The sequence below is a fragment of the Neoarius graeffei genome, chromosome 25 (assembly GCF_027579695.1).
Source record: "Neoarius graeffei isolate fNeoGra1 chromosome 25, fNeoGra1.pri, whole genome shotgun sequence".
Lineage (NCBI taxonomy): Eukaryota > Metazoa > Chordata > Actinopteri > Siluriformes > Ariidae > Neoarius > Neoarius graeffei.
Window position 1 is genome coordinate 48,309,791 of NC_083593.1, and position 13,822 is coordinate 48,323,612.

At 38.2% G+C, this 13,822-nt stretch overlaps 1 protein-coding gene across 3 annotated transcripts in view; it reads left to right on the forward strand.

Annotated features, from left to right (window-relative positions):
• The first annotated feature begins 5,569 nt into the window (after window positions 1-5,569).
• The window catches only part of LOC132873151 (adhesion G protein-coupled receptor F5-like), a 43,019-nt gene continuing 34,766 nt past the window's right edge, over window positions 5,570-13,822 (forward strand). For 2 of the 3 annotated variants that reach the window (XM_060908436.1, XM_060908438.1), the window contains exons 1-3: window positions 5,570-5,657; window positions 12,741-12,800; window positions 13,652-13,719. In XM_060908436.1, coding sequence (XP_060764419.1) covers window positions 12,788-12,800; window positions 13,652-13,719 — 81 coding nt within the window. In that variant the 5' untranslated portion in view covers window positions 5,570-5,657; window positions 12,741-12,787. The remainder of the gene's footprint in view (window positions 5,658-12,740; window positions 12,801-13,651; window positions 13,720-13,822) is intronic. The other variant, XM_060908437.1, reaches the window with a different exon arrangement.

The following is a 13,822-nucleotide window of genomic DNA, read 5'->3' on the forward strand; positions in this document are numbered from 1 at the left end:
ATGGACTAAAATTCCTCCAAGCCAGTGTGCAGGACTGATCAACAGTTACTGGAAACATTTAGTTGCAGTTATTGCTGCACAAGGGGGTCACACCAGATACTGAAAGCAAAGGTTCACATACTTTTGCCACTCACAGAAATGTAATATTGGATCATTTCCATCAATAAATAAATGACCAAGTATAATATTTTTGTCTCATTTGTTGAACTGGGTTTTCTTTATCTACTTTTAGGACTTCTGTGAAAATCTGATGATGTTTTAGGTCATCTTTATGCAGAAATGTAGACAATTCTGAAGGGTTCACAAACTTTCAAGCACCACTGTAGGTATAAATAAGAGCATCCCAGAGAGGCAGAGTCTCTCAGAAGTAAAGATGGGGAGGGGTTCACCGCTCTGTGAAAGACTGCGTGGGCAAACAGTGCAACAATTTAAGAATAACGTTCTTCAATGTAAAACTGCAAAGAATTTGTGGATCACATCATCTATGATACATAATATCATTAAAAGATTCAGAGAATCTGGAGAAATCTCTGTATGCAAGAGACAAGGCTGAAAACTGACATCGGATGCCTGTGATCTTCAGGCCCTCAGGCGACACTGCATTAAAAGCAGACACATGTCTGTAGTGGAAATCAGTGTATGGGCTCAGGAACACTTCAGAAAACCATCGTTTGTGAAAACATTTTGTTGCTTCATCCACAAACACAAGTTAAAACCAGATATAAACAATATCCAGAAACACCGCCACCTTCTCTGGGCCTGAGCTCTTTTATGATGGACTGAAGTGAAGTAGAAAATTGCCCCAAGGTCTGATGAATCAAAAGTAGAAATTCTTTATAGAAATCATGGACACCACGTCCTCCAGGCTAAAGAGGAGAGGGACCATCCGGCTTGTTATTGATGTTAAACATGAATGATTTGGTTTGTCTGGAATATGCCAAGTTTTGATTTGTTCATTTAATTTCCGGCAGACTAGGCACGAGAAGATGGCTACAGCACAATCAGGTGTACGCATTGTGTTGCAAAAATGGTCAAAATTTGATTAAGCAGTTTCAAGAAGTAAAGTGATTATTTTTGCTGACAAATATATTGGGAATGTGGTACTGAAAGTTTTTTTTTTTTTTTATTCGGACCTACATTTAAAAAACAACAACAACCCAGATATCTAGACCCATGTATTGAGAGCCTACGGACACTAAATACTCATAATGAAGTTTTATTTATCAATAAATGGCAATGATTATATACAATATTTAGTGTAAAATAACCTTTATTCATAAACTTTAAAACAGAACATGTGAAATAAATGCTTATAAATCCATATCAAAATGTCATTATGTATTTCTTAGGTCTAACGTAATGAAATTACATTCATGAATGCACGTGAAATTACATTCCCAGCCTATGATTTAGTATTAAGTAAATTACTCAGTATTTAAATTAAAATTCATTTTTTAAATTACACATTTCTGGATCAAGCTGAAAGGTAAAGGCATGACTTGTAGGAAGTGCTGTAGTTCTGTACATAATGTGCACAAAATACATCATTCATGCAGGAATTATTTAGTGATTAAAAAAAACAACTTATTTACATATCTTTATGTAGGTGGATGTGAGATAAGGCAACTGCCATTGTAAATACAGAATGTATGTTTACTACTGATGTTAAATAATGGGAACAAGATCAGTGAAAATCTGGATCTACGGACACTACAAGTTGCCTATGTTATTTTTACTGATTTTATAACAAAAAAAAATTATTTATATTGACTGATGTGAGATTTGACAACTCGCATTGTAGACTAAAAACAGGCAGCACTACAGCACTAATCATATGACTCAAAATGTTAAAATGTATTCTTTGTTTGCTCTCATGTTAAATAATTTTCATTAATTTGACACTCATACCATTACTGTTCCTTCGTTGTATTTGCACATAAATAAAATTTGTTTACTTATTTTTAACCAAATTTGTAAATTTAATGGGAGAAATATGGGTAAATCACTGCAAAATAGGAACAAGAATGCTTTGGGCCTACAGACACTACAAACAAGAATTATTATGTGATTTTGACTAATTTTATAACAAAAAAAGTATTTATTTATATAAATTGATGTGAGATTTGACAACTAGCATCGTAGACTGAAAACCGGCAGCGCTACAGTGCTAATCATATGACTCAAAATGTTAAAAGTTATTCTTTGTTTGCTCTCATGTTAAATAATTTTCATCAAATTGACACTCATACCATTACTGTCCTTTCATTGTATAATCATTTGCTCATATAGAAAATTGTTTTACTTATTTGTAACAAAATTGGTGAATTTTATGGGAGAAATATGGGTAAATCACTGAATAATAGGAACAAGAATGCTTGGGGCCTATGGACACGACAAGGGGCCTACGGACACTACAAACAAGTATTCAAGTTGTATCACTGTATGTATTAATCCAATTTACGCTGAGTGCTTATGTTTGATAAAAGTATCCAACAACAAATAGCAACATACCAATAATTATCAAACATGGCATCCATTCTATGATTTAGTACCAGGCCTACGGACACTACAGACTTTTTACGGAAAATTACATGGGTTCAGGAGACAAGACCAAGTATTTGTAAACAGTCGGATAACTACTGATTCACACACAACAGAGGCATCATATGCTCATCTCATCTCATTATCTCTAGCCGCTTTATCCTGTTCTACAGGGTCGCAGGCAAGCTGGAGCCTATCCCAGCTGACTATGGGTGAGAGGCAGGGTACACCATGGACAAGTCGCCAGGTTATCGCAGGGCTCCCTTTATACACAGTTTCTTTCATTACTAGGACTTTCATTACTGTCATGGCCACCTCTGGGAATACTCCATCACCTTTCTAATAAAATACTATAAATCTTATTAATAAAGTGAATTTTCAATATGGTATTATTTTATTGAATCAATTTTGTGTTTGCTGTCTCTCAGCTCAAACCTGCAGAGAAGCTCTAGGTTGAAGGACTCTGAACTTTCAAATAATTTCATGTCACTAATACAACCCCGATTCCAAAAAAGTTGGGACAAAGTACAAATTGTAAATAAAAACGGAATGCAATAATTTACAAATCTCAAAAACTGATATTGTATTCACAATAGAACATAGACAACATATCAAATGTCGAAAGTGAGACATTTTGAAATTTCATGCCAAATATTGGCCCATTCGAAATTTCATGACAGCAACACATCTCAAAAAAGTTGGGACAAGGGCAATAAAGAGGCTGGAAAAGTTAAAGGTACAAAAAAGGAACAGCTGGAGGACCAAATTGCAACTCATTAGGTCAATTGGCAATAGGTCATTAACATGACTGGTATAAAAAGAGCATCTTGGAGTGGCAGCGGCTCTCAGAAATAAAGATGGGAAGAGGATCACCAATCCCCCTAATTCTGCGCCGACAAATAGTGGAGCAATATCAGAAAGGAGTTCGACAGTGTAAAATTGCAAAGAGTTTGAACATATCATCATCTACAGTGCATAATATCATCAAAAGATTCAGAGAATCTGGAAGAATCTCTGTGCATAAGGGTCAAGGCCAGAAAACCATACTGGGTGCCCGTGATCTTCGGGCCCTTAGACGGCACTGCATCACATACAGGCATGCTTCTGTATTGGAAATCACAAAATGGGCTCAGGAATATTTCCAGAGAACATTATCTGTGAACACAATTCACCATGCTATCCGCCGTTGCCAGCTAAAACTCTATAGTTCAAAGAAGAAGCCGTATCTAAACATGATCCAGAAGCGCAGACGTCTTCTCTGGGCCAAGGCTCATTTAAAATGGACTGTGGCAAAGTGGAAAACTGTTCTGTGGTCAGATGAATCAAAATTTGAAGTTCTTTATGGACATCAGGGACACCGTGTCATTCGGACTAAAGAGGAGAAGGACGACCCAAGTTGTTATCAGTGCTCAGTTCAGAAGCCTACATCTCTGATGGTATGGGGTTGCATTAGTGTATGTGGCATGGGCAGCTTACACATCTGGAAAGACACCATCAATGCTGAAAGGTATATCCAGGTTCTAGAGCAACATATGCTCCCATCCAGACGACATCTCTTTCAGGGAAGACCTTGCATTTTCCAACATGACAATGCCAAACCACATACTGCATCAATTACAGCATCATGGCTGCGTAGAAGAAAGGTCTGGGTACTGAACTGGCCAGCCTGCAGTCCAGATCTTTCACCCATAGAAAACATTTGGCGCATCATAAAATGGAAGATACGACAAAAAAGACCTAAGACAGTTGAGCAACTAGAATCCTACATTAGACAAGAATGGGTTAACATTCCTATCCCTAAACTTGAGCAACTTGTCTCCTCAGTCCCCAGACGTTTACAGACTGTTGTAAAGAGAAAAGGGGATGTCTCACAGTGGTAAACATGGCATTGTCCCAACTTTTTTGAGATATGTTGTTATCATGAAATTTAAAATCTTTAAATGATACATTTTCTCAGTTTAAACATTTGATATGTCATCTACGTTCTATTCTGAATTGAATATGGAATTTTGAAACTTCCACATCATTGCATTCCGTTTTTATTTACAATTTGTACTTTTTCCCAACTTTTTTGGAATCGGGGTTGTAATAATAATAATAATAATAATAATAATTTATGTTGTTAAAAATGGTTGTTTGTCTCTGTGTCAGCCCTGTGATGACCTGGCGACTTGTCCAGGGTGTACCCCACCTCTCGCCCATAGTCAGCTGGGATCGGCTCCAGCTTGCCTGCGACCCTGTAGAACAAGATAAGCAGTGACAGATAATGGATGGATGGATATTGTTAAAAACAATACTAGCTTAATTACCATTGATTTATTTATTAATAAAAAAATCCCTAAATATTAGGTGTTATGTAGTTTTATGAGTGATTATTTAAAGAAATATACAGCCATCACAACTATTAAGTACTTGTCATGCTAACTACAGCCTCAGAAACACTTTGCTTGCACAGCTCATGAAGTACATTCATCTGGAACCATTTTTTCCCCCACCAGTTTAGGAAAGAATGACATATGGGTTTGATAGTCAGAGTTCCACATACTTTTAGCCAGACAGTCTAATACCTGGGCGGCACGGTGGTGTAGTGGTTAGCGCTGTCGCCTCACAGCAAGAAGGTCCGGGTTCGAGCCCCGCAGCCGGTGAGGGCCTTTCTGTGCGGAGTTTGCATGTTCTCCCCGTGTCCGCGTGGGTTTCCTCCGGGTACTCCAGTTTCCCCCACAGTCCAAAGACATGCAGGTTAGGTTAACTGGTGGCTCTAAATTGTGTCTATGTGTCAGCCCTGCGATGACCTGGCGACTTGTCCAGGGTGTACCCCGCCTTTTGCCCGTAGTCAGCTGGGATAGTCTCCAGCTTGCCTGCGACCCTGTAGAACAGGATAAAGCGGCTAGAGATAATGAGATGAGATAAGTCTAATACCTGTCAACCTACTCACCTGATATGATTTGAAGACAAGAAACAAGAGATAAGTCTGAAATCTAAACTGGTTTGGTAAGTATGAACACACAACTTTTTTAAGATACAGTAAGGGATTTTTATGGACAGCTTTCAGCCAAGACATTTCTGGCAAACTTACTCCTATTTAATGAGATAAATGTGAGCTGGCTGGAGACAAGGTAAGTCATAAAAACTACATTTTCATGATATAGTGAATATTACATTCTGTTTATTATATGTTTTAGTGAAAATAAGCATGTAGTAGCATTTGTCTTTCATGATTAACACTCGAACAGTTCAGGGAATGAGGAACGGTAAAATAGGCTTGACAACTCAAGGTGCATTTTTATTTTTTCCACTTCCCAGTTACACTTTTCAGTGACTTTAGCTTCCTTTGTGCGGTTTTGACATGTATCTAGTCAGCGGGAAAACACTGGGAGTGACATCATTGGAGTGAAATATCAGGAAATATGTCACTCAGATCCCCAATGTATTTCATATGAAAAATATGAGTTTTTCAACATGAGAAGAAAAACTCCAGATCTGCAAGCCACTGTATGATTTTCTTTATGATATAGACACATTCACAAACAAAAAGTACCCAAATTTATCAAAACAATTCATCAATTTTCTGGAGTGACACAGAGATTTACAGTGGTGCTTGAAACTTTAGAATTTTCTGTATTTCTGCATAAATATGACCTAAAACATCATCAGATTTTCACACAAATCCTAAAAGTAGATAAAGAGAACCCAGGTAAAGAAATGACACAAAAATATTAATCACAAACTTTCAAGCACCACTGTATGCCATGGTTTTGATTCTCCATGTCCCAGATGTAGCTCATATGAAAAATATGAGTGGTGTATTTCCCAGTAAAACACTCGTTTCCATATAACATTGTGATATTACATGATACTCCATTTTATTTGTAACTTTAATTTGCAGATCCAGGAAAAATATCATTAAGCTAAAAATGGATTCCTCTATAGTCCCCTATTACATAAGGATGTAATTTGATCATATAAACAGTAACACATGTAATAGCTTTGTAATAAATTCAAAATGCTAGGAATTCTTTATTTAAAAAAGGAACAGGTGTATACTGTAATAATGAGAAATATCAACTGACAGACCTCATCAGGTACATTTCCTATAATGATGCAAAATTACTATGTAGGTGCAATAGGTTTATCAAATCACTCTCATGTAAAAAGGGATCAGTCTCATAAATTCATTAATCATTAATTCAAGTGTCTAATAGTTTATAGCTAAACTATTAAAATCAATGGAATAACTTAGTGGTGATGTTGCTATAGTTTTAGTGAGTATTGTAGCTCTAATGTAATACGTTTACTCTAGATCTATAACATTCATATAACAACCAAATGGGCGAAGGCAATTAGAATACTTGTTTGGCAGAGGTTGGCACTCAGTGAATATTGTAGCAATAGACAGGACACAGTTTATTCCAAAGATACCATTTATTGAAATAGCTGACACGAATTAGCAAAATAATACTAATCAGATATAGCAACAATAGCAGCCAAGGAATAATTCAATATAAATGGTGATACAATGTATACAGGTAATGATCAGTAGTGTATATAATGATAACTAAGGCACTAATGGTAATCAGAAGTAATAAGCTATATACAAGTTTACAGTGTAGGAGCGAGTGGATGTTAAAATGTGAGAGGGAAATCATGTGTTTATGTGTGTCTGTGTGTGTGAGTATGTGTGTGTGTGAGAGTGTGTGTGAGTGTGTGAATGGAATGTGCGAGCATTGTGCTTAGCCTTGCCTAAAATGGGATGGGCAACAAGGAGAGCACATGAGGGAGAGACAAAGGATCTGTAGTTTAAAAACTAGACTGCATTTCCACAGAGAAAATGCAAAGTGTGCTTGCTGAGCTGTACATGCTTACATGCTAACAGCTAACATGCTAACAGCTAGCATGCTAACCTGCTAACAGCTAGTATGCTAACAGCTAGCATGCTAACCTGCTAACATGCTAACAGCTAACATACTTACATGCTAACAGCTAACATATTAACAAGCTAGCATGCTAACAAGCTAACATGCTAACAGCTAGCATACCTACATGCTAACAGCTAACATGCTAACATTCTAACATACTAACATGCTAGCATGCTATCATGCTAGCATGCTAACAGCTAGCATACTAACGTGAGCATGCTCATATGCTAACAGTGAGCATGCTAACATGCTATCATGCTAACAGCTAGCATGGTAACAGCTGGCATGCTAGCATGCTAACAGCTAACACTAACATGCTAGCATACTAACATGCTAACAGCTAGCATACTAACATGCTAATGGGTGCATTGATCCAAAAGCTGTATACCATCACACTACACCAGTGGATATGTGGTGAAGTGTTACTGAGCAAAACTCCATTCATTTGAATGGGGCCAAAAATCAATGGAAGCCTATGGACCAAAAAAAGGATGTGTGAAAACCAAGAAAAAGATGAGTGCAGGTCTCAGATGAGGGGATGGATATGTGCGGGGACTTGCCCTGAGGCATCATATGAAGCCTCTTGAAGTTTGGTCACTCAGTTAAAAAATTTGACGGAGAGTGAAAGCTTTTTTCCTGAAACGCCATTCATTTTCAATGGAGCCAAAAATGAATGGAAGTGAATGGATGAAAAAGTGGGGGATGAAAAGAAAGGAAAAAATGAGTGCGGGTCAGAACCGAATGCATATGTGTGTCTGCAGGGGCGCTGCCAGAAATTTTGGGCCCCATGAAAGATTAGAATTTTGGGCCCCCCAACTTTGCCCACCCTCGTCACAATTGCATTATTGTCATTATTTGACTTTTGATAGCCCATGGACCTTGAGTTTGTGACTTTGTTATTACATTTTATGCATTAACCTACCAGGGACTAGATGAAAACTGGTCAGTGACTAATTCTGGTGCATTTACAATCACAAATGAAAATTCAAGATTTTGCCACATGCCTTCTTGTGCTAGGACAATTGGTAGTGAAATGTGTGATGTGACTGCTAATAAATCATAGAAAAAGTTTTCTACCCAGCATCAAAATACCTATGGAAATCCCATGGATTGTTATGTTAGGTAGAAAGCTGTGTGTACTGTTCTGCAAAAAGGCAATATGTTCAAAGCAAAGTGTGTCTAGACAGAAATTTGAGCGTAAGCAGAGTTAGACTATTGGTTGCCCCTCCATGGACCAGGAGTTTTTGACCTTGTTTTCTAATTTACACTTTTATATTGTTTGACCAGTAGATGGGAGTATAAGCACAGACATAATTCAGGCCAATATAAGCCCATACATAAAAAGAAAAAGGAAATAAATGGTGAATGATGCAGCAGTTATTATTGAGTTGACTGTAAATAAACATAACCAACATTATTTAACACACTGCTTTGAACGCTTCTTCATTCAAGTGTGCAAAATTGGGCTACTTAGTATGGAGTTCATTCGTTCATGTGTTGACACAACTTGCATGCATCACTGTATCTGTATGGATTTATAAGATATACATTCTTTATAGGCTACTTCAGTGCCAGAGAGTTCCAGAAAACATCAGTAATCACAATTTCCTGCCTTGATTAATAACTAGGCAGCAGTTATTTCATACAACATAATGCACTGCAAGAAATCCACTGAGAGTTTATGCTTTCTTTTAGGCAGCACTCATTTATTGTCAAAGCAAATATTCAAATATCCATGAACAATAAAATATTCAATATTCAAGATAGATTCTTACCAGCAATATCAACCAATCCAAATGTAAACATGAAGAACAATATTTACACTACTCATACAGTAAAGATTTAAATAACTAGTAGTTTAGAACGTGTGAACATTCCACACACGTAACCATGTCAAACACTTGACTGGTGTCCGTTATTAGCAACACTTTAATCTAGCAAACTGTATATGGCGCTCGCTCATTAATAACTTCAATCCTAAAGCATGTATGGGTTGTATTGCTGCTTACCTCCTTCTCCAAAGGGGGGTTCAGTGGTTTGGTAGGGCGGAGGTCCCCCTGAGGCTGAATCTGTGCATATTTAGGGCACCCCATTAGTTATGAAACTGGTTATTAGCACGTTATTAGCACCAGCATAACGTAATATTTCATCTTGTTTATCACACAAGTCAGTTCAGTTATTAAAATGGAAAAAATGTCACTGTACAAACTGCAAAAGTGTTCTCTTGATAGGCTAATCCAACCACGTTCATACTGTTCATTTACCATTCGCTAATATTTTGAACACACATGTGAGCGATAGCTACCTTTCTTTGGGAAAAACTGAGTGACCAGTTGTCTGCCTCTCCGGTCCCTCTCAGCTTTCAGCTGCCTTTCTTTACGTTTTTGACAGCCACTCTTCATATTTAGGGGTCATAGACTGTACGCACTCCACTGCTGGCTGGCTGGCTGCTGCACCGCGACACAGCAGCAAGTAGCGTTGCACTGATCAGCACACAGATTTAACGCATCGCGCTTCTACCAGGACTGGACTGTACCATTTCGCAAAAGGGGGAGGGTTAAATGACAATATGTTGAAGAACTCAAGAAATAGACAACCTTGTTCAATTAGCTCATTTTACAAAATGGAATATTGCATTGTTGTTATTTCAAAAGTCTTATTAAAATCATTAAAAGCATATTATCAGCCCCTTAAAGGGCCCCATGGCAGTGCTGGGCCCCTAGAATTGTTCTAACCTTTCCCCCCCGGTGGCGCCCATGTGTGTCTGGGGAGTTGGCCTGAGGTATCACATGAGGTTTGGTGCATCTGTGATGAAGCGTGTCCGAGCAGGACGATTCGATTCGTGAGCCTTATTCATTTTCTATGGGAAAAAAACAACAGAAAAACGACAAGAACGAAAGAACAGGTGTGTTGATCCAAAAGCTGAGAACAAGCACGCCATTCCAGATCAGGCCCTACGTTTCAGTGTTGGAACGGTGTCTCTATCTTGAAAGCCCTAGGAGGAGTAGTGGATCCAAAAAACGGGTGAAAACGAATAATAAAAATAAAACTTTTTCAAGCACACTAACTAGTCTCGGCTAGGCCTTAAACCCAACCTCTACTCAACCCTTAGCTACTCCTGAAATCCCAGTGTTGAGGAGTGTAGTGCGACAGAGGGAGTTAAAAAGAGAGAGAGAGAGAGAGAGTGAGAGAGAGAACGCATGCACGAGCTAACTAAATACAGATAGCAAACAAAGCAAATCAAACAACACGCAGTCTAAGACCGACTTTCATGTGAATCAAAATGCGTATATTTAAACCATGAATGAATTCAAATAAACAACACTCTTCACATTAACTAGCCACAACTAAGACCAACAATTGCCCAGATGCCAGCCTTACTCATGATCACTCTTGCTTGGCGACTGAAAGTGCACTGTCTGTTATTTGAAGACAGCGCGGCGCGCAGGTCCAGGGAGAAAACAGTTCTGTTCCTTTTACTTTCACAGCTCATCAGCTGAAGATCTTCGGTGTCCCGTCGGTCATCCAATGATCTGGAAGGAATCTTGTTAGTAGTTTGTCGACGTTGTGAAAGGGAAAAGGGATCCGGTCGCCTTTTCTCTTTAAAATACTGCGTGGGCTGCAGTAACTGACCGGTTCAGTTATTACTACAACTATGCGAAGATCAAATACATTGAACTTTGGCTAAAGGTCCGGTATCAATAGCTCGTTCTTTGTCCTTTGGTCTTCTGTAGCACAGATGCAACGGCGTCTTTTTCACGCATGGAAACCCACCGCCAGAGAGAAGGAATTTCGATTCCGCCGCAGGTTTAAAGCACAGTCGTGACGTCACTGTATTTGGTATCTGGTATCATCTCTGTATCCAGGCGGCACGGTGGTGTAGTGGTTAGCGCTGTTGCCTCACAGCAAGAAGGTCCTGGGTTCGAGCCCTGTGGCCGGCGAGGGCCTTTCTGTGCGGAGTTTGCATGTTCTCCCCGTGTTCGCGTGGGTTTCCTCCGGGTGCTCCGGTTTCCCCCACAGTCCAAAGACATGCAGGTTAGGTTAACTGGTGACTCTAAATTGACCGTAGGTGTGAATGTGAATGGTTGTCTGTGTCTATGTGTCAGCCCTGTGATGACCTGGCGACTTGTCCAGGGTGTACCCCGCCTTTCGCCCGTAGTCAGCTGGGATAGGCTCCAGCTTGTCTGCGACCCTGTAGAACAGGATAAAGTGGCTAGAGATAATGAGATGAGATGAGATCTCTGTATCCAATACCATTACAGGGAGTCAGAAGAATGGGCGGAGATAGAACATGGCATCGAGTACAGGGATTGGTGTGTTCAATGCTGTACAGTGAAAGGGAGAAGATGGTTCATAAACGGTTACTATGGCTAAGGCATGGCAATCCATCCCTACAACTAAATAAACAAAAGGTATTCAGTTTCCGTAAATGTCTGCATTGCTATTTGAATTAATGGCCAAAGCATCCCTGTTTAAGATGTATGATGTGTATTTATGGAAATGTGCATTAAAGTTATTTTCTGATTGAAATCTTGCACAAAATTTATATTACCACGAATATAATGTACTGTTTTGTTTAAAGACTAGTTCTAGCTATGAGAATGAGTGCTTATTAAATGCACTCATTCTTGTATATTATTGTGTCAATAATAAGTTACTGTCAAAGGTAGGCAACAGAAGGATATACGGTATAAGCTGAAAGTTTATTCAGGCAGATTAAATCAAATCGTACGGCAGAAAGCAGAATTAAAAACAAGCAATGGTCAGGTGAGATACAAACAGGAAATCAGAGGCAAGGCCAAAACAAATTCAAACCCAGAACACAATACTCAAACTGCTTAGTAAAGTCAGACACAACAGTAACTTCACAACGATTAGGTGTAGTGAGAGTGTTTAAATAGCATATTGTGGTGATTGAGTCCAAGTGTGTGCAATCAGTAATAGGGGACTGAGTGGTGAAGTGCAGGATGGGTGCTGTAGTCCACGGTGGCCATGTTTGAAGGCTGCTGTGAATGTTGGGAAGTGGAGTCTTGAGCGCAAGCAGGCGCAGACGTGTCACTTACAAAGGAATTTGGCAGCAGATGTGCCATACTAACAAATAAAATACAGATGAACCAAGTGGAAAAGTTTTAACCAAATGCTTATATAAAAGGAATCAACAGAAAAACAATCTGAATAGAGTTACCATTTGTATTTTATACTGGAAACCTTTAATAATAAAGTTATTTTACCACTTTTTGATGTTTTCTAAATGTAACAATTAACTCTTGTATTTATATATAGAAAAACTGACGTAGTACCTGCTGAAGTTCAAAATATATTTGAGTATCATGGCTAAAAAAGGTAAGCTAATATTTTGGATAAATGCAACAAAACTACTCATTTACAATAATATTTTTATCCAAGGAATCATTTATATTTAACTCTGTTTGTTCAAGTAGATATCAACTAGGACCATAATATGTAACTTGCTGGTAGCAAAATGATCATTCTGCATATCTTTTTTAACTTCCTTCTAGCGAAAATCTAATAAATTCAACATCACTCTTGCTGAAATAACTGCTATGTATCACAATAAACAAAACTTTAGTTAGAACTATTTTAAAAGTACTTCATAAGCAAAAGTAGTTCATCATTTGAAGCTCCTTTTTAAGCCCTTTAAGCCTTATGACAATTTTACTCTACAGATTTACTATCAGTAGGACACCTAAAAATAACAAGGGATTATGCCCTTCATAGAATAGAAGGAGTAGTAAGTACGACATGATGAAAGAGCTAATCATGCTTTTCAACTGTTTGTTGAAAGCCACATGTCCTTGTACTTTCTTTTCTGTTGGATAAAGAACTTATTAAAGGATTCAGCTGAACATTAGCAGCATGAGCACCAAGAATTAAGCTACTGTTGACCTTAAGTCTCAGAAATAGTTAATTTTATTCAACAGCAGACTTATGTGCAAGGTCAGCAAAAGTATTACAATATATGAGGGTTTTTTTTTTTTCAAAACTGTTCAGGATGAAATTGGACATTGGAATGGGGTGGCAGCTGTTCTTAAATAAATGTCAATTCCCTGGAACTACAGCCATTTTCCTGGGAATCCTAAACCAAAACCTGTGCTGCTGATAAGTTAATATTATATGTGTTTAAGACTTGCATATGACGTCTTTGATTTTTATCCTTTATCTTTATGTTACAGGGACAACAGAATATTTCCTGAGATTTGTTGTTATTCTGCTCATTTATATGCAAGGACAAATTCAGAAGGTAAAGAAACAATACTTCTTCAGTTTATTTCTAGTTAAGAACTCAACTGGGCCCTTTCAAATATCAGGATTTCTAAGTGTAATGTAGTTTGAGTTGCTTTAAT